Source organism: Podarcis muralis, chromosome 9, assembly GCF_964188315.1.
Source record: "Podarcis muralis chromosome 9, rPodMur119.hap1.1, whole genome shotgun sequence".
Lineage (NCBI taxonomy): Eukaryota > Metazoa > Chordata > Lepidosauria > Squamata > Lacertidae > Podarcis > Podarcis muralis.
In genome coordinates this window covers 7674002-7698991 of record NC_135663.1, presented here as the reverse complement: position 1 = coordinate 7698991, position 24990 = coordinate 7674002, and the positions used below count along the sequence as shown (strand labels likewise).

The following is a 24990-nucleotide window of genomic DNA, read 5'->3' as shown; positions in this document are numbered from 1 at the left end:
AAAATGAGCTTGGACAGCACGGAAGCCTGTGCATCCGTTTGCAAAGCTAATTGTACCTGAAAGTGAAAGAGCCCCAAGTCTCCACTGGCAGGAGTCTTTAATCCAGCCCTCTCCATTTGTTCAATCCAATGGAATATGTTTGTTCCTCTTTTCTCCATTCCAAACTTTGGTACGAAAAGGGATTAGCCATTTAGAAAGAAGGCTAGAGATAATCCTAGGCAGGTATTAGTAAGTGAGTTTACTGAGAGAAGATCACAGAACACAGTATCAGAAGCAGTGGATGTTCCAAATCAAGAGGCAAGCAGTTTTATTAAGAAACAAATAACTATTTGCTGAAAATGGCAGGAAGGCAATAGCTGGATTTCCATTTCTTCTAGCCCAAACCTATGCATGTTGATTCAGATGGAAGCCCTATTGTGTTTTACGGAGCTTATTCCCAAGCAAATGAGCACATGGTTGCAACCTTGGTCATTCAGAGGTAGACAAACAGAACACTGAGATCTGTAAATAGACAGATAGAGCTTAAAAAGAAAAAAACCCTCCCTCCAACAAAAATGAGCAAAAATGCTTTGTGAATCAGTGTTTCAAATGTGTCCATGTTATGTCTAATTAAGCACTCATAGCAAATTTCAGATAATGGTACCTGTTCCAGGAACAGAAACCAAACTACCACAATTAGATTCTCTCTCCCTCTCTCTCTCTCTTTTTCTCTCTTGCTTACACTTACACTTACACACACACACACACACACACACACACACAAAAAAAAAAAAAAACCACACACACGAACAACCAAGAGTCTTGTGTTGCTTCATGGTTAACAAAATTCTTATGGCTATCAAGTGCTCAGGTTGAGGACTTTCTCTGAAATATATTACCAGGCTGAGAGGAGGCAGTATCACAAAGAGCATTATAGCAGTTGCTGGCACCATGCTGGCCCTCTGGTGCCACCTGACTTCCTAGGCCAGAAAGGTAATGGTTTCTTTTATGACTGACCTGCATCTCTGGTGCAAAAGGGAGCTCACACCTGATCCAAAGGAGGCCTAGTACATGCTTAACATCAAGTGCCACAGGGCTCTTGTTTGGTTTTGCTACAGGAAACAAGCTATGATTTTTTTTGAAAGCACAGTTGTACTTCAACAAATAACAACAATAACTACTATTACTACTACTACTACTACTATAATTCACTGCCACAGGATGCAGTGATGGCCACCAATCCAGATCACTTGGAAAGACTTTGCAGATTTATGGAGAATAAGGTTATCATTGGCTATGAGCCACAATGTCTTTGTTCTACTTCCACAATAGGAGGCGATATATCTCTGAATCCCAGTTGCTGAGGAGCACAAATGTTGCACTCAGATTCTGCTTGTTTTATTTATTTCAGCTATTTGCATACCACAACCACAGCCCCCTCTATGAGGTACCATTATCTGAAGTGCTAGTTTTCTATATGTGCAGGGGGTTGTCTCACAGTGAAACATTTATACAGAACCTCCCTCCTGCATGAGCCTAAAACCTTTAATTTTGAGATCTGGTTTTTGTGCTTGCTTCTCCCTCTCCTACAAACCCATCTCTTTCCCTTGCTGCACAAGTCTTTTAGACTGTAAGCTTGAGGACAGGGATTGTTTTACTACTGGTTTTTTGTAAGCTGAAAAGTGGGGTGAAAATGCTTTCAAGGAATAAATCACGTGGTACCACTAGGTGTGCAGAGTACTGAACAAATATTAAGCAACTGATCTTGGGCACAATGGGTGCATTGGGGGAGGGGTATTTTGGCAGACATTGCTCATCATAGGAGAGAGAGAACGGTCACACCTCCCGAAACACCCTCATAGGCCTGCCCTCCTTTACATACAGTCCCTCCTTCTGAATGGGGTTTCAGATATGCATCCTCTTAATAAGGCCGGCTTTTGTTATCTATTGCAGCCTCCACTGGTATAAACTTCCTAGACAGCTACTAAAAAGCAGCTTCATGCAGGTGGAATTCAAGTTTTGGAGCCCATAACTACACCTGCTCAAGCCACACACACCCTCCTCCAACCCCCGGGGAGATGTTACAATGGCAGTGGGTAATCTATGGCTTCCAAGGCACCGCTTAAAAAATTCATAGGGCTATTATCACCCAAATTAGTCCTGATCATGTCACCTCCCTGGACTCCCCTTGCTGAATACAAACTCTGCCAGTAAAGGTTGTTAAGGGATGCATTGAAACCGGCAAAACACCAGCTGTCTGGGCTGTCCCCTCGTTCCATCTGCAACCCGTTCGACCCATTTCTGCAGAGCCAGCTTGCCACAGGGAGAGCTTTGCAGCCAGGATCTGCAATTGCATCGTCTCCTTGCCAGAATCCCCAGCTCCTGGGGTCTTACGCCAAGACCTAAGGCTGGCACAAGCCATGTTTGCTCCTCAGACACGTGGGGGCTAAACAGCACAAACCATTTTAGAAGAACATCAAACTATTACCTTGCTCATTTGGGGGGGGGTGAGGGAATGGGAGGATCAAAATATGTGCCCATTCCTGTCATTCCACCTGTCTGGCAGTCAGTGTGTGTTTATTGAGAGGTGGGAATAAGAAAGGCTTAAATAGATAAGCAGCCGACATATCAAGCACCTCCTGCCACACTTGGAGACAAATTCCATGGATGCATTCCATTCTCACAATGATGCCAGTTCAGAAATAAAGTTCCACTAAAATGTGGGTGAATTGTACTACTTCTTGAAGCAGATGCACAATAAAAAGCTGTTTGGTTTTGCTGGTTTGGTGTGCTGGGGTGCTTTTCATGCTCATAAGGAGCCTAGTGCCGCCTGTAGCATGTGGCACAGTGGCATAACCATTGAGCCAGGAATCACCTACCTGAATCCTACCTTTGCCATGCACCTTCTAGGTGGCCATACGCAAGCCATCACTTAGTCTCTGCAATCCCCACTCAAAAGTATAATTCTACCAGCTGTAAGGATCATGACAAAACAATGTAGAATGCTTTGAAAAGCCTAACACTAGGACACTATTCACAACCTGATTTTATGTGACATGTAAGTTTTAGAGTCTGGCCCCTTCCAGTAGTGGAGAGTGTCCTCCACACACTTGGCTGGTGCTATGAGGTCTGTGATATGCAGTATCACCAGGGGGAGCGACACGCCCAACCTGGCACTCATCTCAGCACCCTTGCCTGACCTCACCACTGCCCTGTGCACTCCAGGTGAGCAGCAGTGTTGGGAAGGAGGTTCCAGCCCAACACACATGCTACTAATGGCTGCCTGGATGCCCTGCTCAGACACTCAGTTTGCAAAAGGAGGTTCACTCTCTTTCATACCACAGGAGACACTCAAGTCCTGTTCATTCCCTCTCTTCTCACGCAACAGCAAGGGTGGAGAAAAATTTTCAGCCCAAGGGCAGCATTCCCCTATGTGCAGCCTTCAGGGGGCCATATGGCAGTGGTGGGCAGGGAAGCAGTGGATGTGTCTCTTTACATTTTGTCCACAAAATCTGAGGTTTCTACACACCCACAGGCGTTCAAGCAAACAAGATAAAGTATATAAGCTCAAAGACACATTTCGGCTGGACAAAATCAGTTTAGGAGAGCATGGAGCAGTGAGGAGTGAGGCCAGGGGAGAGAGTCCCAAGGGCCAGAGAAAGAGTCTTGGATGGGCACATTTGGGCCCTGGGCTTGAGGTTCCCCACCCCTGGTTTATGGAGTGCAATCAAAAAGAAAAGGGAAGTACAACACACCCAGCAAAATGGGTGACATAGCTGGACCTTACAGTAAGTACATGCAGAGAAAGGGGTTCAATGCAAGCTGGGGAATCCAGTGAGGGCATAGCAGGGAAAAGAGAACAAAGTCTCATCTAGAACAAGGTGCCACAATTCCACAAGGGAGAGAGCGAAAGGAAGACACCGTTTCCTGACTTTGCAAAACCAAAAGAAATCTTTTCCCAAATGACATCCGTATGGTCAAGGGGATATTAATGAACAGCTCCTGTGAGCCTAATAGACAAAGAGACTATAAAGCAGAAATAGAAGCGCTGTTCTTTAGTTCCATCTGTTGCAAATGACTATCCTGCCCTGCGAGTCTATTGATTTGCCTGCACTATATCAAATTTTAATCACCATAAAATATAGGCTTATACAGCTTTGCCACCAACAAGTGCTCTTTGCAGACAGCTGATTATTTTGGACATCCCTAGAAACCTGTAAGAGGGAAAAGTGATTGGTACAGAGTTCGGCTTCACAACATCCTCCTTTACAGTTTATTAATGCAAAGTGACTGTCTTTGGGAACAAGGCTCTGAAGGAGAGCAAGCCCAAACAGGCGGGGACCAAAAGGAGGCAAGAACTTTCCTGCTCTGCTGAGACTGGCAAATTTGCAGTGGGGGGAGGGCAAAGTAATTATTTTAAGAGTAATAGCAGCACTTAGGAATTGCTTCCTCCTATACAGGTTTGTAAGTGAGAACCTTTTAGGGCCAAACCAAAGCAACTGTCCCAGTTCACAGACACACACCCCCCCCCATTTGCAGGTGGCAAACAGTGGCTGCTGCTTTCAGGGGAGGAGGACACTGACCGCGGGGGCTGCCATTTTATTTCCCCTCCCTGCCTTTGGGGGAAAACAATCAGTTTAAAAGCTGCCAACTGCAAGAGCCCTCCATGCCTCCACATCTTAGGAGACTGTGGTTACAAAGTGGGGCAATTGCCCTTTAAAATAACAGACACTTCTTTGAGGGGGGTGAGGAATATATGAAGGTTCTGGCTGGGCACCCTTCATAAAGCTTCCACAGGCTGCTGAAGCAACAGTTCTACCTGAGGGAGTTCCGGTCAAGACAGACCACAGGCCTCCATTCTCTTAATAGCATCAGAAAGTATAGAGACTGCAGAAAGGGTGGGCCTTAACTGCATTTTTGGGGAGATCCCATTTATGTTTTAATTTCAGTTGAAATAAATGTAGCATGAGAAGCAATGCAATACAACTGAGGATCTGCCAACTCAACCGAGAAAGGAGGTCAATAACAAATGGTCAGTAACTCATGCAACAATAGCAAACATAAAAACAAAAACGGAACTATAGTTGTGCTCTCTTGAGAAACAAATATATTTTCAATTGCTGTTAATCGAAGAGAGTGAGCAAGTCTCTCCTGCCACAAACCAGTCATCTCAGTCCTGAACTCCCCATGGAACTAGCAACCCATTCGGTAGCCCAGCAACCATATAATCCTGGAGAGCTTTTCTTTTCTTTTCTTTTCTTTTTTGAGGCTTGCTAGATGCTTGAAAGCAAAAAGGAAAGGGGGGGGGGAAACCACCCTGCTATGTGAAGATCATTCATAGGAAAAAGGCTCAATATGTTTGATTACTTGTTTCCTCTATAGGCTCAGGTTCTATCAGCCTTCTCATTCTTGTGAATGACCATTTGGAGCACTTGGCTACCACTTTCAGAAAGCAGGAGAGAAAAGCCTACATGACTGAGAGCCATGGATAGTTTCCATAGTCATAAAGTACCCACCCAGAGCCTTGGGAGTGGGAGCTGGACCTGTTCATTCCCCTCTGTTGGTTTGTAGTCAACCCTAGCCCACCCCCACCCCCAAGGCCTTGAAGTTTATAGTGGTCCTCCAACATGGCAGAAAATATGACAGCGAGATTGGTGCTATCTGCAGTGGCCACAAAACCCCAGAGAAGATATCAGTGAGAGGGTTTCCCATGCCACAGCAGCCTCATTGACAAATCATGGCAAGCCACATTACGGCTTACTGGGACCATGCAAAGATGGGGACTCCTGGAAAGGAGCTGGCAGCCTTTTTGCTCCTCCCAAGTCTTTTTTGACTGAGGGTTTGTCCACACTTCCACTTGTGTTGTGTCCAGTGCCTTTTTCCTAGAAAAAAAGGTGCCAGTATTCACCATGAAGCTGTTATAGTAAGTGCCAGACTTTTTAACAACAACAAAAGCAGTGCCAGGACTGCGTACCCTTGAGTACTCCCTGGAAAGAAAAGCATGCTACACTGGCCATGCCTAGAAAGGATGGGTCCAACTCACAGCACTTTCCCCCTCGCCCTGCTCCTTTCCATAGGAAACCCCACTCTTTAGTGATGGATCGGAACAAATGGCAATCCAGGCAAACCCTCAACTGCTGTTTACTCCAACTGAGCACTGAAGAACAGTTTTCCCTGGGGGAGGAAGCAGCGGAAGTGTGAAGAAGCCCTGAGCTATTCCAAGATTTGCCTCAGCATGACACCTGAACATGGGCTTGTGGTTAAGCTCTCTCCTAGCTAACTAGGTGGAGCAAAAGGGCAGTGAACTCCTATGCAGGATACTGGAGGTTTGTGCAGTTCCAGCTCCAGTGAGAATATGCCAAACAATGAGTTTTATGCAGGTGTGTTATAGGAAACACAATGCATGCACAAATCTTTAGGTGGAGATCCTGAAACCACTTCACTCTCCAACGATGTAAACCTTAGTCTAAAAGAAACACAACTGCGTTTCTGGTTATCTTATGTTGAGTTTAGGCATATAAGGACCGTTCACTAGAAAGCCACCCTGCATATTTTTAATGCTGCATTAACTATTTTGGAGAGACAATCTAATAATTACCCAATGTGCTTTCTAATCCATTTGTGTCAGCTACAGTGCACTGGAACATCTATTTGGCCCTGTGCCTGGTACAGACAGCCTCCCTGCTGTACTGCTTGGCTGGCAAAGATTTAAGTGAAATCTACTAGTGGATATTGGAGGCATTTATTGACAAGACACAGGAAATATGAGCTAGCCCTCAATCGACTGGGTGTAGTTTAAGCTTGTGGTGAAATATAAGGCCCCATAGGACTAAGCTGAGGAAGTAAATAGATTTCAACTAAGCGAAACCTAAGACATCTCCTCTCCTGAAGTAAAAAAAATATATCAAACACACACACTGTGTCCTGGTTTCTATATAATGCTAAATCATGTTTTGTTTCGGCAAAGTGTGGCTTGTTGGAACATCCAGTAGACTAAATATGGCTTGTTTTCTAGCAACAAATCATGATGTGAAGCTGTGGTTTGTGGTTGCCTTACAAACCATAGCTTTTAAAACTCTGTTTTGGCATTATGTCCAGTCAGAGCAGTCTTGCTGTTTACAGGGAAATGAAGCAAGAATTGTGGCTTGTTTGCTCATCTATGGGATCCACGTGATTTGTTGAACAAACCATGACTAAAACAAATCACAACCTAACTGTTAAGTGCAAACATTGCCACTATTGATGACAATCTTCACAGTACATAGTGGCTCAGGATAAACCCTAAAAGTTTGCAGCTGCAATGCGTATGCAACTATTTTGATGCAAGTCCCACTGAGTGCATTGCTCCAGGGTAAGTGTATTATATATATGTTTGCTGCACAAGTTACTTTTTTTACACACCATTTTGCTGTTTTGCCACATTCCTGCCAAGGCAAGGTGCTAGAGCACTGTCATCTTACCTCCACTAACTTGTTGGCATGTTCACGGAACACTTGAGCATATTCCTTCACTTCTTTCTCATTACCACTCTTGGCTGCTTCGATGAGAACCAGTAATGGAACGTTGGTCTCGAGGAAAGAATCAGATATATGATCCATCACTGCTTTCCGGAGCTGTGATAAAAGAAAGCAGAGAGCAGTAAGCGGCTGAACATTTATCTGTACATGGTGCCGACGACATCGATCTGCCATTTGCCATTATAAATACATTCGCCGTCCCTTACCAAGGTGTTGTAAGAATAAGTTTTTAGCCTTTCCCTTCATTTTTTGCATTAAGAACAAATGGAACCAACTTGAATGTAAAAAACAAAATAAAAAATCCAAGTTGCTGATTAAGTAGATAGCGCTGACCAGGGCAGGGACAGGTCACAGATTTCTTTCAACTAAAAAAAAAAAAAATCCCTTTGAAGCCTTATTCATTAAATTCATTCCGTTTTGGGCACTCAGTCCCAAAATGTTCAGGGTAGTTATCAAGAGAGTGTAATGTATAAGATGTCAAGATAAAATAAAGGAAATTCTTAACATGGAACCTGTAGGGAAGGTTGATCCTCACTGCTACAGACCTTAATACAACCCAAGACATTTTGGTGTCTGAGAAACGAAATCTTATGGTGGTATAATGTAACACAAGCTCTCACACACAGCCTGTAGAAAGGGGGCTGGAATCCCCTTAGAGACCCTATTTGACATGTACAGTCGTATCTTGGAAGTCAAATGGAATTTGTTCCAGAAGTTGGTTTGACTTCCAAAACATTTGAAAACCAAATTGCGGCTCCTGATTGGCTGCAGGAAGCTCCTGTACCCAATCAGAAGCCACGGAAGCCCCATTGGATGATCACGTTCCAAAAGAACATTTAAAAACTGGAACAATCACTTCTGGGTTTGCGGCATTCAGGAGCCAAAACGTCCGAGTTCCAGGGCATTCATGATGCAAAGTACGACTGTATAAGGAGACCCAGGATATGTACAGGTGAGTTGAATAAATTAGGGGTTCCCCATCCATAGTCTGTGTGCCACCAGTGGTCTGAGGTTTGCTCAGGTGATGCACAACATGTCTGTGGATTGGTAGTTGAAGATGGGTGATGGAACACCCATTGCATGAAACATCTATATCGATTTTTAATTGTATTTTATTGCTTCTTTTATTTCTTACATTGCATTTTGTTGCATTGCAATTTGAATTCCAGTGCAATAACACACAGTGTATAAGAAATAGAAGAAACAATAAAAGTAAAATTAAAAACCACAAAGCATCTAGCACAGAACATTACAATAGCTACAACGGGCGGCGGGGGGGGAATGTTTAAGTGGTCCACCAAAACTCTCAAGAAGAAAGTAAGTTTGGAAGCCATTGAACTAAATGATTGTGGGGGTGTTTGTTTTACAGAAAGTGTAGGCTCTGCTTTGCAGCAAGACAAAATTAGTAGAAAGCATGTGTTTCTCTGTCCTAAGAACCACAGTGAGACACCGAAAAATAGGAGAGGAAAGGATAACAGGGGATGGAGGTCAGCTAATGGAGGTAGATGATCCATCGAGTTACCTTCTACTTCAACTATTCTGTGTGAGTCAGAATAGAAGAAAAAACTGGGAGGAAGCAGATTAGGTTGCACAAAGTGGAAAGCATGAGAAGAGGAATAAGGGAGCGGGGATCAGTCAATGGCAGAGAGGCTTTCTATGTTGAGGACTAGAAGGTTTAAATGAGAACAACATCAGCCAGATTTCTACCTAGCTGAATCTCACTAGGTATATATTGTGGTTAACCCCATAGAAATCACCAATGCAATCTGTGTACCTTGCCTAGCTAAAACATTCTGTGGTGGATTACAAACCAGAGCAATTGCCTTAATTGACCTCCAGTCCACCCAAGAGATATATGATTAAATGAGACTAATTTCTTGTTAGACCCTCAGGCTACATGGCTCCAAGCCTCTTGGCTTTGAGTGCACAGCTTTTCATGTTTAATAAGAATTATACCCCCAAACCTTAAGGAAATGCACTAAGCAATGAGTGTTACATGATCACCGAACTATAGCAGTCCCAGGGATTCAATCATCTTTCCTTACCTTACAAAAAATGGGACAAAGTATGACTAATGTGTAGTTTCTAGAGTGACACAAGAGAAAATGGTGCTGTTATTTTTAAGTGATATTTTGGCTGCTGTTTGTGTGTGTGTGTGTGTGTGTGTGTGTGTATGCGCACACATTTAACCTCTTAGTTTGCTTTCAAAGACATGTAGGGGTGTTTTTTTTGCTACATATACAGTACTTCCTTCCCCTTCTACAGAGGTTCCATCAATAAAACCAGATGATTAAAAAAACCCAACCTGTTAAATTCAATGCTAATCGTTTCTTTTTTTAAAATAATTTGATTTCAAATGAAATCAACATGCTAGTCTACACTTACTAATCTGATCCTCTATCAAGGACCATTATCACACCAAAGTGATAAAAAGTTTTTATTAAAAGACAAAAGCAGAATAAAACACCACCTCTTTTGGTATGAACCTAGCTGGACCCTTAGTTCTTCATCTCAGGCAATTGTCTGGTTGTCTTCTCTGAGGCAGGTTTAGAGGATGGAAACAAAGGGGGGAACATTTTCATTTGTGGCTCCCCATTTGTGGAATACTCTCCTCAGTGAGGTCCACCTGGCACCATCATTAACATATTTTCTACACCAAGAAAACACTTATATTCTCAGGCATTTGGCAGATAGTGATAATTTGCTGGATAAGAAGTTTGATGTCAACAATTTTAGCTGGGCCCATTGTTGTTCAACATTTTTATACATGATTTGGATGAAGATATTGAGGGGATGTTCATCAGATTTTCAGATGACACCAAACTGGGAGGAGTAGCCAATGCCGCAGAAGATAGAATCAGGATTCGTGATGACCTAAGTAGATTGAAGAACTGGGTCAAAACTAGCAAAATGATTTTCAATAGGGACAAATGAAAGGTTTTGCACTTAGGCATGAACAAGGGACACCTGAATTGCCATGTGAAAAGAATCTAGGGGTCTTACTAGACCCCAAGCTTGATGTGAGTCAGCAGTGTGACACAGCAGCAAAAAATAAACTGTGGCTCATTATGCGGGTGACACTATAATATGAAAGTTAGGATGACCATTGGGTCACATTTCCAACATGCAATTGGAATCACTCAACTTCAGTCTACTATGTTTTACTTAGAGTAAGTGAGCAGGTGATGCTGTGGTCTAAACCACTGAGCCTCTTGGGCTTGCTGATCAGAAGGTCGGAAGTTGAAATCTGCGTGATGGGATGAGCTCCTGTTGTTCTGTCCAGCTCCTGCCAACCTAGCAATTCAAAAGCATACCAGCATGAGTAGATAAATAGGTACCACTGTGGCGGGAAGGTAAACCGTGTTTCCATGTGCTCTGGCACTCATCACAGTGTCCCGTTGCACCAGTAATGGTTTAGTCATGCTGGCCACATGACCTGGAAAGCTGTCTGTGGGCAAACACTGGCTTCCTCAGCCTGAAAGTGAGATGAGTACTGCAACCCCATAGTCACCTTTGAGTGGACTTAACTGTCCAGGGGTCCTTGACCTTTGTCTACTTACAGTAGACCCATGGGAATTCTGGAACATGACTAAATGAAATCCATTAATTTTAATGGGTCTACTCTAAGTAAAACATAGTTGCATATCACCCATAGGTTTTGTTCGAGAGAGAGAGAGAGAGAGAGAGAGAGAGAGAGAGAGGCTACTTTGTATAATTTCTTTACCAAAAAATATATATCAGCACATCTTCTTTTCACTTCTCTACACTAGATTAACCCAATCTCTATCAGAAGAAAATTTGATTTGCACTCTCATGCAAACAAGTGTCATGTCTTTGTGAATTGAGCTTTTGAAGTGCCCTTGTATGCATGTTGAAAGGTACAGTTAACAGCTTTTACATATGTAATGGGATACCAAAAATTTAGCAATCTATCAACAATAGCCTATAAGGAATGTCTTGACAAAATCATTTGTTAAATGTGACAGGAGTGTGAACATAAGGCGTTCTTCTAATAGCTTGAACGGATGCGTGACAAGGGAATATTAATTGCCCCAGACAAGATATTCAAAGGTATTAGCTCAGCAGAACCAGTCTATTCTATCCAATTAGGGCCATTCATCAATGTAAATAACTGTTCGAAAGCTAATCTTATTCACCTACCCACCCATGCATTGCAACAAAGACCAGGTTCCTCTTGCAATTCTTCCTTAAGGCCAGCAAAGCTAGTCACTGGCAGAGAAAGAAAGAAAGAAAGAAAGAAAGAAAGAAAGAAAGAAGGAAGGAAGGAAGGAAGGAAGGAAGGAAGGAAGGAAGGAAGGAAGGAAGGAAGGAAGGAAGAAAGAAAGAAAGAAAGAAAGAAAGAAAGAAAGAAAGAAAGAAAGAAAGAAAGAAAGAGCCAAACAGACTTGTGACACCTTGGAGGCTTACTAATTCATTTTGGCATCAGCATCCACAGGTCCACTCCAACAAGTGAGCATGGGGCATGTGTTTGGAGGAGCACAGTTGTTTTGAGGGGAAACACAGAGTTCCACAGAGAACTCCACACAGAAACAATGCCCATCTCTAGACCACTAGCTCTCCTTACCACCTCTGCTATTGTGTCCCCAGTGTCATCTGCCACGAAGCACAAAGGCATCTATCTGGTGGTAATGGTCCACTCACACTCATATCCCCTGCTGGAACCATGACCAGCAGATGCTATCACCAGCTCCATAAAGAAGTGGGCAGTATACAAAACACCATGTTGTGTTTGTAGTGGCTAAGAGTATGGCCTGGGAAGTCCTTACTTGTTTTAATAATTTTACAAACCCCTTCCCTTGATTCTATCAGTACCTGATGGCATTGTTGTAACCTGCCCTGGGACCTCACAGTGTAGGCAAGAAATCTCACAGAAAAATACATACCGGTAATCAAATTGTGCGGCAGCCGCTGACTCTTGAAGGGGGTGTAAGGAAGCAGCTATTTGCACAGCCTGAGCCCCACCTCTCTCCTCCCCCCATTTGTAATATGAGGATAATCAATATTGACCTGCCTTGCAAGAGCTTTGAAAGGATTACTCAGCTGATGTATGACAGAAAACCCTTGAAATCCCTTATATAAATGCTAAATATTATTACCACGTCTACTATTAAGTACAAATGACATGCAATACTGATTCAAGTCAGGTGTACTCCAATTCATTATGCAGCTTCCCCTGCGGAAAACATTTGCTGGAGTTTGCCTGCATTAGTCGTGGTGGCGGATGGGCAGAAACACTCTGCATCGCATAAACTTGAGCAACCAACTTTAGTATTTTTTTTAACCTAAAGCAATTAATGGCATATCACAAGGGCAGGTTTCTGTGTCCTGTTTAGGCAGTGGGGAGCTGGCAAGGGAAAGCTTCTCTTTCTCCCTCTGCCCCATTCTGGGCTACTTTGTCATCAGAAACATAGGAAGCTGCCTTATACTGAATCAGACCATTGGTCCATCTAGCCCGCTCCATGGTGGACCTAAGGACCTCAAATTTCAGCTAAGCCCTGTGTGACAACAAAATGTGGCACCCACTGCCTCTCGCGTTCCATTCTAAATCATAGCTGTGGCACCCTCTGCAGCACCCCTAAGGCTCTGCACCCAGTGCAACCGAACCTGTTATAAAGTGATTTTGCACACTGGCCACAATACACAAGATGAAGTGCACTGGGAATTTTATATAGTAGGCTTTCCAGTTGCAAGAACGTAGACAGCTGCTCATGTGGTAACTCTCATCTTGAGCAGAGGCTTGACAACCACATGTCAGGAGTGCTCTGATGGTGTTTCCTGCTTGGCAGGGGGTTGGACTCGATGGCCCTTGTGGTCTATTCCAACTCTATGATTCTATGATTCTATGATTCATCTCTACCTGAAGATGCCAGAGACTGATCCTGAGGTCATGAAAATCAGGTGCTCCATCACTGAGCAGCAGTTCTTACCAGCCCCACTTCCAACTGCATTCAGAAGTTAAACTGACCTTTAGAATGCCACTTTTTATTGTTCTATAATGATCTTACCCTGCACAGATGCACACAAACAGTATGTTTCTAAGCACAATTCAAAGTGTTGGTGCTGACCTTGAAAGCCTTAAAAACGGCCTCGGTCCAGCATATCTGAAGGATCGTCTCCACCCCCATCGTTCAGCCCGGAAACTGAGGTCCTCCTCTGAGGGCCTTCTGGTTGTTCCCACTCTGTGAGAAGTGAGGTTACAGGGAACCAGGCAGAGGGCCTTCTCCATGGTGGCACCCGCCCTATGGAACTCCCTCCCACCAGATGTCAAGGAAATAAACAACTATCTGACTTTTAGAAGACATCTGAAGGCAGCCCTGTTTAGGGAAGTTTTTAATGTTTGATTCTATTTTTTAAATTTTGTTGGGAGCCACCCAGAGTGGCTGGGGAAATGCAGCCAGATGAGTGGGTTATGTATGTATGTATAAATAAATTATTGTTATTGTTATTGTTATTGTTATTACATGCAGATTACCTGTTTGCTGCTTACTGTCATGAAGGGAATTAAATTGTCAGTTTCTGTTATGGCAAGTTAATAACATAATAGAAGACTTATGGCTCTCACTGATTGCCTATTTCCATCAAGTGCCCGGAGCTTCAGAGATCACCACTAACAAAAGTCTGCCAAACCTTTCTTTCAAACTGCTGCAAACAGCTTTGCTTTCAATGTTTTCCCGTTTAGTGTGCGGTGTCTCGAGAACCCACTGACAACCCTATGACTTGTGTTGGCTATTGTGTGGGCGCAATCAAATATTGATTGGCACAAACAGAAGCAAGCCTTTCCACTGCAACTTAATCACATCTGGAGACAGAAACCGTACCTTCAAGTCAAAGGCTGTATTGCTGGAAGGTGCGGGGGAGATCTGGGAATTGTGCTCATAAAATAACACAAATATTTATTTAATTTTTTTTTGCAGAGGAACTAAAAAAGAAAGCTGTGGATCATGAAGAGGCACAAAACAAACATGCCGTACATCAGGTCCACTCCTTACTGACAGAATGAGGTGGGTAATACTGATAGGCAAATTTGGAAGATCCCAGATTCAGTGGGACATTTGCAAGCATTTCAAGGATAGCTAAAGAAATTTGATTAATAGGAATAATTTCCTCTTGACTTTCAGTAAAATCTTATTTTATAGATTTATACATTGTCTTATAATCAGTCCAAGATGCCACTGACTCATCACATTGAATATACTGTTCCCAAAGTGGCCAACTAGATATCTGTGGGAAACCCACCAGCAGGACCCAGGCACAATAGCTCTTTCCCCTCCTGCATTTTCCAGCAATCATATACTATGCCAGCATACACAATCTAGCTCAATAATGTTTTCACTGACTGGTTGTGACTGCGGGGAGGGCATTCCTAGCCCTACCTGGAGATGCCAGGACTTGAATAGGTATAAATAGTAAAACTATCATGATGCAATGGGATGTCCCTATTTTTATCGGAGAAATGTTGGAGGGTATGCAAGAAGTGGGACTTTGAGCCAAAGCACATATTGGGCTGCTAGAAGTTAACCATCAAGGAAATGGTGGGCTCCCACAATTATCCATCGGGTATGCCTAAGGCTCAGTGGTAGGGCAGCCTCTTTGCATGCAGAAGGTCCCAGTTTCAATCCCTAGCATCTCCAGCTAGGGCTGGTGAAGTCTCCTGCCTGACACCCTGGAGAGTCACTGCCAGTCAGCGTAGGCAATACCAAGCCACATGGACCAATAGTCTGAGTCAGTGTCAGGGCGGCTTTCTATGTTCCTAAGATTAAATGCAAGGGACGCAGGTGGCGCGGTGGTCTAAACCACTGAGCCTAGGGCTTGCTGATCAGAAGGTAGGTGGTTCGAATCCCTGTGATGGGGTGAGTTCCCGTTGCTCGGTCCCTCGCTCCTGCCAACCTAGGAGTTTGAAAGCACGTCAAAGTGCAAGTAGATAAATAGGTACTGCTCCAGCGGGAAGGTAAACGGCAAACAGCGTTTCCGTGCACTGCTCTAGTTTCGCCAGAAGCGGCTTAGTCATGCTGTCCACATGACCTGGAAGCTCTCTGCGGGCAAACGCCAGCTCCCTTGGCCAGTAAAGCCAGATGTGCGCCGCAACCCCAGAGTTGTTCGTGACTGGACTTAACAGTCAGGGGTCTCTTTACCTTTACCTTTAAGGTTAAATGCAGGGCCGGATTTAGGTTTGATGACGCCCTAAGCTACTGAAGGTAATGGGACCCTTTATATGTCCAGCTGTCCTTTGTCAACAACAAATTGACACTGTTTTTTCTTGTGTTGAATATATGCTATATGGTAATTTAGGGACCTAATAGGTATCTAAAGCCATTTGCACAACAAAATATGTATTTTATCAAAGTAATTGATATAGAAATGAGCAAACCAGTGATATTTTAGAGAGCAGGCTAGCAGGTGGGGCCCATTACTTACATCATAGGAGCCTACACAACACAAAACAAAACAAAACAAAACACTGTTGCTGTATGTAGGTTTTATTTTATTTGTTTTTTATATTATATTTTGGAAATGTACATCCCATATTTCCCCCCTTTACATTTTTTGGCAGGCCCCACTTGGGACCCTAAGCTATAGCTTGTTTAGCTTATACGTAAATCCAGCACTGGTTAAATGCCAGGAGCATTGGTTGCAATGTCCATTACTGATAGACTCCTTCAGATAACCTAATTCCAATTGTTTCGGAATTTGGAACTTCGTGGTTTTGTGACCGACAAATTAACTCACAATGGAGGGGTGGGGAGATAATCTAGCTGCCTGAATCCTACCTGAAATGATTTAGGGTTTCTACACAAGCAGGGCTTCTTGGTTGGAACTTCATTTTTGTGCTTGTTCCTCTTGCTACACAGGCAGCTGGTTTCCAAACATGTACGCTTCTTCAAAAATGACTAATCTATAACAAATTATTTTAAGGAGAGTAGCTGGGCATATTGGCACAAAGAACTGGGGTTACAGAACTTTCCATGTTTAAGTGGCACACACAGATTTCATTCTTGAAACCACCCCCTGCCCCGGCCACCACTGTTCAGCAGAGTCCACAAGCTGAATACTGCTATAACTGTCACCACAAAATGATGCAACGTGGCCAGGGATCCAGCACCAAACAGCTCTGGGTGTGCTTTATGGCTGCTGCAGCCCCATAAAAAGATATTGAAACTAAGGGAATTTATTAAATATTTACTAATTGCTCCAAATGGCGGCCGGCGCCTGCAGTTAGCCAAGCTAAGCATTAGCGTTAATCAAGGTATTGACTGTGGTAAGCGCTGGGAAGGTTAAGGGAGCACCGTACATCAAAAGGTTCCAAAAAAAACACTTGCCAGCCCCTAGGAGACAAGCGGGAAATTTCCACTTTCACAGTCTCACTTTTTTATTCCATGGGAATGAACGTTTCTCATTATGAGAACTGACTGATGTATTTGGGGAGAGGAAATAGCTTCAGTGGCAGAGCACTTGAACCTTCCCTATACTGATAGAATGGACAATTGTGTGTGTTGAGGTGGACTGAGGTCTTCCTCCAAGGGTCTTCTGGTGGTTCACTCCCTGCGAGATGTGAAGTTACAGGGAACCAGGCAGAGGGCCTTCTCAACAGTGGTGCCCCCCATGTGGCATGCCCTCCCATCAGATGTCAAGGAAATAAACAACTTTCTGACTTTTAGAAGACATCTCAAGGCAGCCCTGTTCAAGGAAGTTTTGAATGGCTGATGTTCTACTGTGTTTAAAATATTTTGTTGGGTGGCTAGGGCAACCAAGTCAGATGGGTGGCATATAAATAATGAATCATCTTCATCATATTTGTTGGCCCTACTCCCTGACACCACCCATATTCTAAATCCCTGCCTATGGACACATTCTAAATCCCTGCCTATGGATGTGCAGCCCAACAGGCATGGGCTTGGTGTCCTCAGTTTTTGCAGGACACAGACACTGGCAGCCACAACAAATGTTCTAAAGATGAGGGAGCCACAGAACCTTCTCATTTCACTTTTCCCCTTGTAGGCAGACTAGACCCAGAAGAATGAGTGGGGGTGACAATGGCAAGGAGATACACCCACTGGAATTTTTCTGGTGGGGGGAGAAAACACTGAAAGAGGGGGCAAATTAATTTCTGCACACCCACTGCCCCAAAATTGAGAAAAAAATAGTGTTTGTACATTTTATCAATGTCAGGAAGTTTCATTAAAAGGAAACAAAATTCTGAGAACCAGAAGAAAAAAATAATCATCTGGTGGGAGTGGTGAACCTTTACCAAACTTTTCTGTGGATGTCCATGGCTATAGCTCGCATGCTAGGGATACTCACAAAGGCTCCTGTATGGATGGACCTTAGGAATGGACAGCACTAGCAGGCATGATTTTGGCCCCAGATCCCCATGTGGACACTACTCATTTACAGTGGTGCCCCGCAAGACGAATGCCTCGCAAGACGGAAAACCCACAAGACAAAAGGGTTTTCCGTTTGCGAGTTGCTTCGCAAGACGAATTTCCCTATGGGCTTGCTTCGCAAGAAGAAAGCCCATAGGGAAATCTCTGGGGACCTCTTTTAAATGCTGGCGGTGGGGAGCAAAGCCTTTCCCCCCCTCCGGCCTTCAGAAGAGGTCCAGGAAGGCCAGCGGGGGCCGAAAGGCTTTGCTCCCCACCGCCAGCATTTTAAAAGCAGTCCGGGATAGCAGGGAAGCACTTCCCGCTATCCCGGACGGCTTTTGAAGGCAGGCGGGGGGGGGGAGCAAAGACTTTCGCAAAGAAGTCCTCCGCTGTCCGGGGGTTTTTTAAAATGCTGGCGGGCGGCAGCGGAGGCTTCACTGCCACCCGCCAGCATTTTAAGATCGCCCCGGACAGCGGAGAAGTCCTCCGCTGTCCCGGGGTTTTTTAAAATGCTGGGGGTAGGAAGAAAAGCCCTTGGTCCCCCCCCCAGCCTTCAGAAGAGGTCGGGGGACAGACTGTCCCCGGACCTGGTCTGAAGGCGGTTTCCATAGGAACGCATTGATTGATTTTCAATGCATTCCTATGGGAAACCGTGCTTTGCAAGATGAAAAACTTGCAGGAAGAAAAAACTTGCGGAACGAATTAATTTCGTCTTGCGAGGCACCACTGTACTGTGGAATGCCCATGTAGTATCTGAAGAAGTGTGCATGCACACGGAAGCTTATACCCAGGCCAAACTTAGTTGGTCTCTAAGGTGCTACTGGACAATTTTTAAAATTTATTTATTTATTTCGACTGTGTCAGACCAACACGGCTACCTACCTGAATCTAAGATCATGCAGTACATTGGCACACATGCAAGAGGCCCTTGGGATCTCCAAACAAATGACTTGGGCTTTGCTAAACTGAAATTTCAGCTTTTGAAGGGGAAAGTGTCAGTTTCAGGGAGCGCTAAATTTACCCATTTATTTTATTGTGGGGGATCAGTTTTCACTTCAAACAATGGATCTTTCATCCTGCTGCCATCAGCATGGCATTGTCGGGCATGTGGCACGCCTGCTTCCTAGTCAGGATAAACTGCTGACTCCTAGAGACCCATGGCCTTGCTCCTCCTCCTCCCTGTTGCTGCTGACGGCAGAGGGTAAGAAGAGGGAGCAGGGGCTTCTGTTTGCCTTGCTTTCTCCTCCTGGCAGAATAATCCCAGAGGAGGAGGGTTAGTGACTGGGCAGGATTAGCAGTAGCAAGGAGGTAGAACATCTCAGACAAGGGTCCCCCACTGATTCCATCTTGGCCAAGCTCATCCTCCACAAAAGTGATTCTGGCTGCTTCTAGCAATGGATCCTACAGTGCTCTGAGTGGTCTAAGCCAATGATCTTCAACAGGTGTGTTGGTACTTGCTTCTGGGCCATGGCCTGATGTAAGGTGGGCCACAACAGCAGCACTACTTCCATACAAATATATGGCTGAGTAAAGAAGTGGGTTGCAGGAGGAGCTAGCAGCCAGCAGCAGTTCTATTCAGCTGATTCCAGCTTCTGGGAGCTCATGAGCAGAACTTGTGAGCAGAGGCATTTGCGAGCTTGTTTTGATGGGGAGACCCAGAGTGCTGTCTCAAGGTGTGTATAGGAACAAGAGACATGGCCTGTGGTGGACAAACAAACTAACTAATAACCCTTCGTGAAAGCCATCCATGGTTAATGCTCAAGGAAGTGGCATATAGTCTTCCATAACATGGGAACATATGGCTTCAGTAAACATTATGTGTAGAGTAAATGAATCTGAACCCTATAATTAGGTAGCAAGGAAATTACGGCAGACCTGGCAAAATAAATCAGCAACATTAACACACTCTCCATTTGCTCTGAAGTGATTTAGAGTGCCATAAAACACACACACACCATGTCACAGTGATAAACATCTCAGGAAAGACATTCGGTTGGGCGAGGGGGGTAGCAGAATGAGTAATTTGAAGGGAAAGCAAGGAACCAACCAAAGCACCATTCTCCATGGTGCTGAAATCTGGAGCCCCTCCACACAGCGAGAATCAGCCATGTTTTATAGTTTGTTTTATGTGCATAATGGTCTCAAGCTCCATCTGGATCTGGTAGTGAAATATCCAACTCCCTACCCCCTACCCCCCAATGTAATCTATGTAGGCATACTTGTTGTGCAGCAATAACCAAATGGTTGTTTGCAATATTAATTTTAAAATAATGGGGGCTGAACACCCACTCTAGTGCTGGCTTTGCACAGGAGGGGAGCACAGTGGCAACAACAATTAAACAACAACAACAACAACAACAACCCCAAAGCAACATATACAAATCAAAGTTCCTGCAATGACCAGGTAAAGTTTAAACCTTAAATATAGACAGCCCCAAAACTTAGCATTGTATGAATTCATCACCACTCATTACATCATGTCACAGATAATGTTCAATAAATAGCAGTAATGTCAACTGAAAAAATATATTCCACTTGTCCATTAAAATCAACAAGGGAATAAGCTAACGGAAGAAGAAGGGGTAGTCACATTTCCCCAACTACAAAATATAACACAACCAGTGCTGGAAAACTGTGGGACTTCCACAAACTCAGGGGAAGACATTGGGACTCTGCTAACTTACACATCTATGATGCAATGATTTGTGGAATCTGCTTGTGCCATTGCTGCTGCTTCAATAAAGAAGGAAGAGGCATGTTTGAAACAACAACTGCCCCTGCCCAGATCACAGACCTGCAACAGGGCCTTCTTAGTGGCAGCTCCTCATGTGTGGAAATCTTTTCCTGGTGAATTTCATCAATCTCCCTCATTATAAATATTCAGGAGGGCTTTGAAACTTTCCCAGACATTTGATGGCTGGAAGGTGCTGCTCCTGGCAACCTTGAAACTATTAACTGAGAGGGTATGTGTTTGTTTTTAGAATATTTTAAATTAATTCCATATTTTGCTGTGCATTCTCTGCCTCACATGAACATTGTAATATCATTTCCAGGACACTGTGGGAAAGTATGTTAAAAGGGGCCCCTTCCTGCAGTCATGAAAATGTTCACCAAGTCCTACCTCTTGGACATGGAGGGATTTCAGAGATGAGCAAAGACTGGTGCAATTTCCATCCATGCTTTGGGGCTCAAAGCTGTGCTGGATATTGATTCCATGCAGCTTCACTCTCAAAAGTGCCAGAACACTGAGATGAAGCTACATGACCAATCATACACAGCATATTTTCTTGGAGGGCAACAGAACTCTCATCTCTTGGCACGCCATGCAGCCTTAGGAAGAGATGGCCACAATGGCTAATGTGTTCATGTGCAAGATGAGTGCAGCTCAATATTGCAATAACTCAACATCCTCATCCACAAAACAAATCATCCCTAGGAATAAGCTCAGCCCAATCTAAATTTAAAATTCAGTTTTGTATATTTTTTTAGTGTGTGTGTATGTGTACACAACCCCCAAAGCATGCTTCTAATGAGGCTGAAATTGGGTCAGGGTCTTAACAAAAACACACCGAGGAAATGAAATAGACTGAATAATGAACTCAACCAGGATGCCAGCACAGTGGGAAGGGGGAGAAAATAACAACATTGTCTCGCCAGTGCCAGACATATTGTACACAGAATGTGGAAAGAGTCACCCTACTGCCTTTTTCCATGGAAGGTGTATTCTATTAAGTTCTCTTAATTCTCTTAAGTGTGTTCTCTTAAGTTCTTAACATTCTGCAATGGCAAAGAGCAGTTTCTGCCAGTGGAATGTTCTCTTTTTAAGCTGTATCATTATCTGAAGAACAGTGCATATCCCAGGTGAAAACCACCTGCAGAGCAAGGGGTTGGACTTGATGACCCTTGGGGTCCCTTCCAACTCTATGATTTCAAATTATTTTTTAGGTGGGCATAGGGGAAATTAAATAGACAGCCCAACTTTGCACTAGATACTTTTATATCAGGTTTTGCATTAATGTACGTCAAAGGGCCCAGATTGCATAGGTGTCCTACAAGTGTCTCCGAATGGAAGTATTGTTGAATCTGGCAGGAACCAAAGTCAGCTGGAGAGCCTCTCTCTACACTGCTGCTCCTTCTCCATCACCACACAGATCCTTCATGAATGCAGCAACCGAGAGAAAGAAGGTAGCAGGTCCTTCCTACCCTTCTAGCATTGTAACGGCTCCAGTACTGGTGCAGGAAATAGCCTGAGTAGCAGTCTTTCAGTTAGTACCTGAAAGAACCAACAGCTGCTACAACCTTACCCTGTAGAGCATCTTTAAGCCTCATGTTTGAAGCAGGCTACAGATCAGGGGAGGGGAAACCATGTTCAGGTCAATGGCCACATTCCCTTCTGAAAGCCACAGGTCAGGGGTGGACAGGAGCAAATGCAACCATTGTAAAATTGTCTTTGAACAGTAAACTACTTTTGACATATTGCTTGCACACATGCACATGCCCTCCACCCAGACCAGCCAGTGGCAGTATCAGTGCTCAAGGACACATTCCTGCCAGGCGAAATCACTTGACAAAGGATTATAAGAGGAGAAGAGGTTTTGCTGGAGAGGGGACATGGCTTGGGAGAGTACCTGGGGCCACTGAGAGAAGCCTAGAGGGTTGCCTTAGTCACCGTGCTCTCAGGTTCTAGAAAAAAATAACAGAGTATCTTTGGGTACAGTACTTTGTGGTAGAATTATCAGAGGGTATTTTGTGAGGGATTACGAACAAATGTCCCTATTCTTTTCAGGCAATGCTACCCAGGAAGAAGAGGCATTTGCTGCCATATGTGTTTACAGTGTCAGATGAAAAAAATAGATATTGACAATACAGCCCCAAGTCCTCATTACTGTTTGTGTTTCTGATCCTTGACTTCAGCACTGAAGCTGCTAAACAAAACAGAGATCCCATCTTTCTGATGGCAATTTGCTGCTTGTTTAATAATATCTCTTTGTGAGGAACAGGATAACAAATAATTAATTTCTTAAAGGTCACTGGGGAGATTGGCAGATGGAAAAAATAGCTTGTTGTTACTGCTTCCATAAAACCAGATTTCAAGGACAGAGACCTTGTTGACTCCAATAACAAATCTTTGTTATGTGGAGATAAATCCAATAAGCATGATTTTGCAGCTGCACAATGACTGGGGTGCCACCCAATGCCTCCCACTGTATCAAAATGTTAGCTCTAAATGCTTGATGTAGGTAGAGTCTCAGATGATCATTTGCTTATAGAAGGGGGTAGAGAACTGGATCTGGCTGGAACCTTACATCCCCCAACCCCACAGGCAAGTGGATTGGGCCCTCCATCTGTCAGCCACAGGGGGCTTCCTCTCAGTGCAAGTTGTCCTGCACTGTGTTCCTGTGCCATCAGTGCAAATCAGGTGTTGCATCAGCTTCAGGGGAACTTATCTCAGCACTCTTCAGTTCATAGCCACTGAGAAGAAAGTCCACTGTCAGTGCCAATCACATGTTTGACTTCAAAGGGGGTCCCCATTCAGGTGACTGGCACTGACAGTGGTTCTTCCAATGAGTTCACTTTTGATGCCAATCTGCTGATGGACATGGAGAGAGACCCTTTGGAGTCTGCTTGCAGCTGATCCCAGCCACATATTTACGTGCCCTACACCTGAAGTAACAGGTGGGCAGATGGGTGCAGTTTGGAGAATGCAGTCCTAATCAGGACTCCCCCTAGGCACAATTATTTGGACATTCAGCCACATGGACCAGAGGTTCCCCACTGCTGGAGTACAATATAATAAATTTGTGGTTCTTATATAGCTAAATCCCCAAAGAACTGGGATGGAGAATTCTATAGTACAACATACACTGAATTTAATGCTGTGAATGAGTCCTTTTCTATTTTCTAAACCTCAAGGTCTGGCATAGTTATGGAGTCATCACTGCTGCAGTGCCAGAAGAGTCCCATAGGATAAAACCAGGGAAGCTTGGCTGGAAGGGTGTCTAGGTCTGCTCAAGAGATGTATAAATATGTTGCCGGTCTCTACAACACTCTTAACTTTCCTCTGGATTCCTTAGATTTTGTTGTTAAAAATAAAAATTGTGAAATTTGGTTGAAATTTTACCCAGGGGTGAAATTTAGATGATACCTGCTTAGGATACCTGCTGAGGAACGGCTAAGGGAGCTGGGCATGTTTAGCCTGGAGAAGAGGAGGTTAAGGGGTGATATGATAGCCATGTTCAAATATATAAAAGGATGTCATATAGAGGAGGGAGAAATGTTGTTTTCTGCTGCTCCAGAGAAGCGGACACGGAGCAATGGATCCAAACTACAAGAAAGAAGATTCCACCTAAACATTAGGAAGAACTTCCTGACAGTAAGAGCTGTTCGACAGTGGAATTTGCTGCCAAGGAGTGTGGTGGAGTCTCCTTCTTTGGAGGTCTTTAAGCAGAGGCTTGACAACCATATGTCAGGAGTGCTCTGATGGTGTTTCCTGCTTGGCAGGGGGTTGGACTCGATGGCCCTTGTGGTCTATTCCAACTCTATGATTCTATGATTTTCACTAGTCTGATCAAAAGTGGCAGTGCTTGGAACTCCTCAGATGGCTAATGCAACAAGGGACCTCAGATTTTACTTTAATTACCGTAAAATTTGGTGCAACTCTCAACTGCTGGAAGGGATGCTTTTAACCCCTTCCTGGTTGCCCATAGAAACATAGAATTGTAGAGTTGGAAGAGACCCTTATGGTCATCTAGTCCAACCCCCTACAATGCAGGACTATGCAGGTAGCCTGTATGGGGACTGAACCCGCAACCTTGGCATTATCAGCACTACGCTCTAACCAACTGAGCTAACTCCAGGGACTGAGCACAGAGGAAGTACTCAGTGGATAGAATGTGAATTACTGTTAGTTGGAAAATCCAACCACTGTTTATTGACAATGATAGGATCATCACAGCAAACTGTGCTTAATAGATATGTGAGCTCCACTGCCCATTATCCACCCTTATTCCTATGTATGTGTTTTAAAAAAGCAGGGTCAGATCTCCAATAAACAGAGTGGGAAAGTAGTATCACGGGGAGCTCCTAGTGGTACTTGAATGTTCCTTCAACAG

The 24990-nt window shown here is 44.0% G+C and overlaps 1 protein-coding gene across 4 annotated transcripts in view; it reads right to left on the bottom strand.

The window, feature by feature from the left end:
• CTNNA2 (catenin alpha 2) overlaps positions 1-24990 on the bottom strand; it is a 547409-nt gene that overhangs the window by 129024 nt on the left and 393395 nt on the right. For all 4 annotated transcript variants that reach the window (XM_028744068.2, XM_028744067.2, XM_028744069.2 and 1 more), the window contains one exon: positions 7440-7592. In XM_028744068.2, the coding sequence (XP_028599901.1) occupies positions 7440-7592 (153 nt within the window). The remainder of the gene's footprint in view (positions 1-7439; positions 7593-24990) is intronic.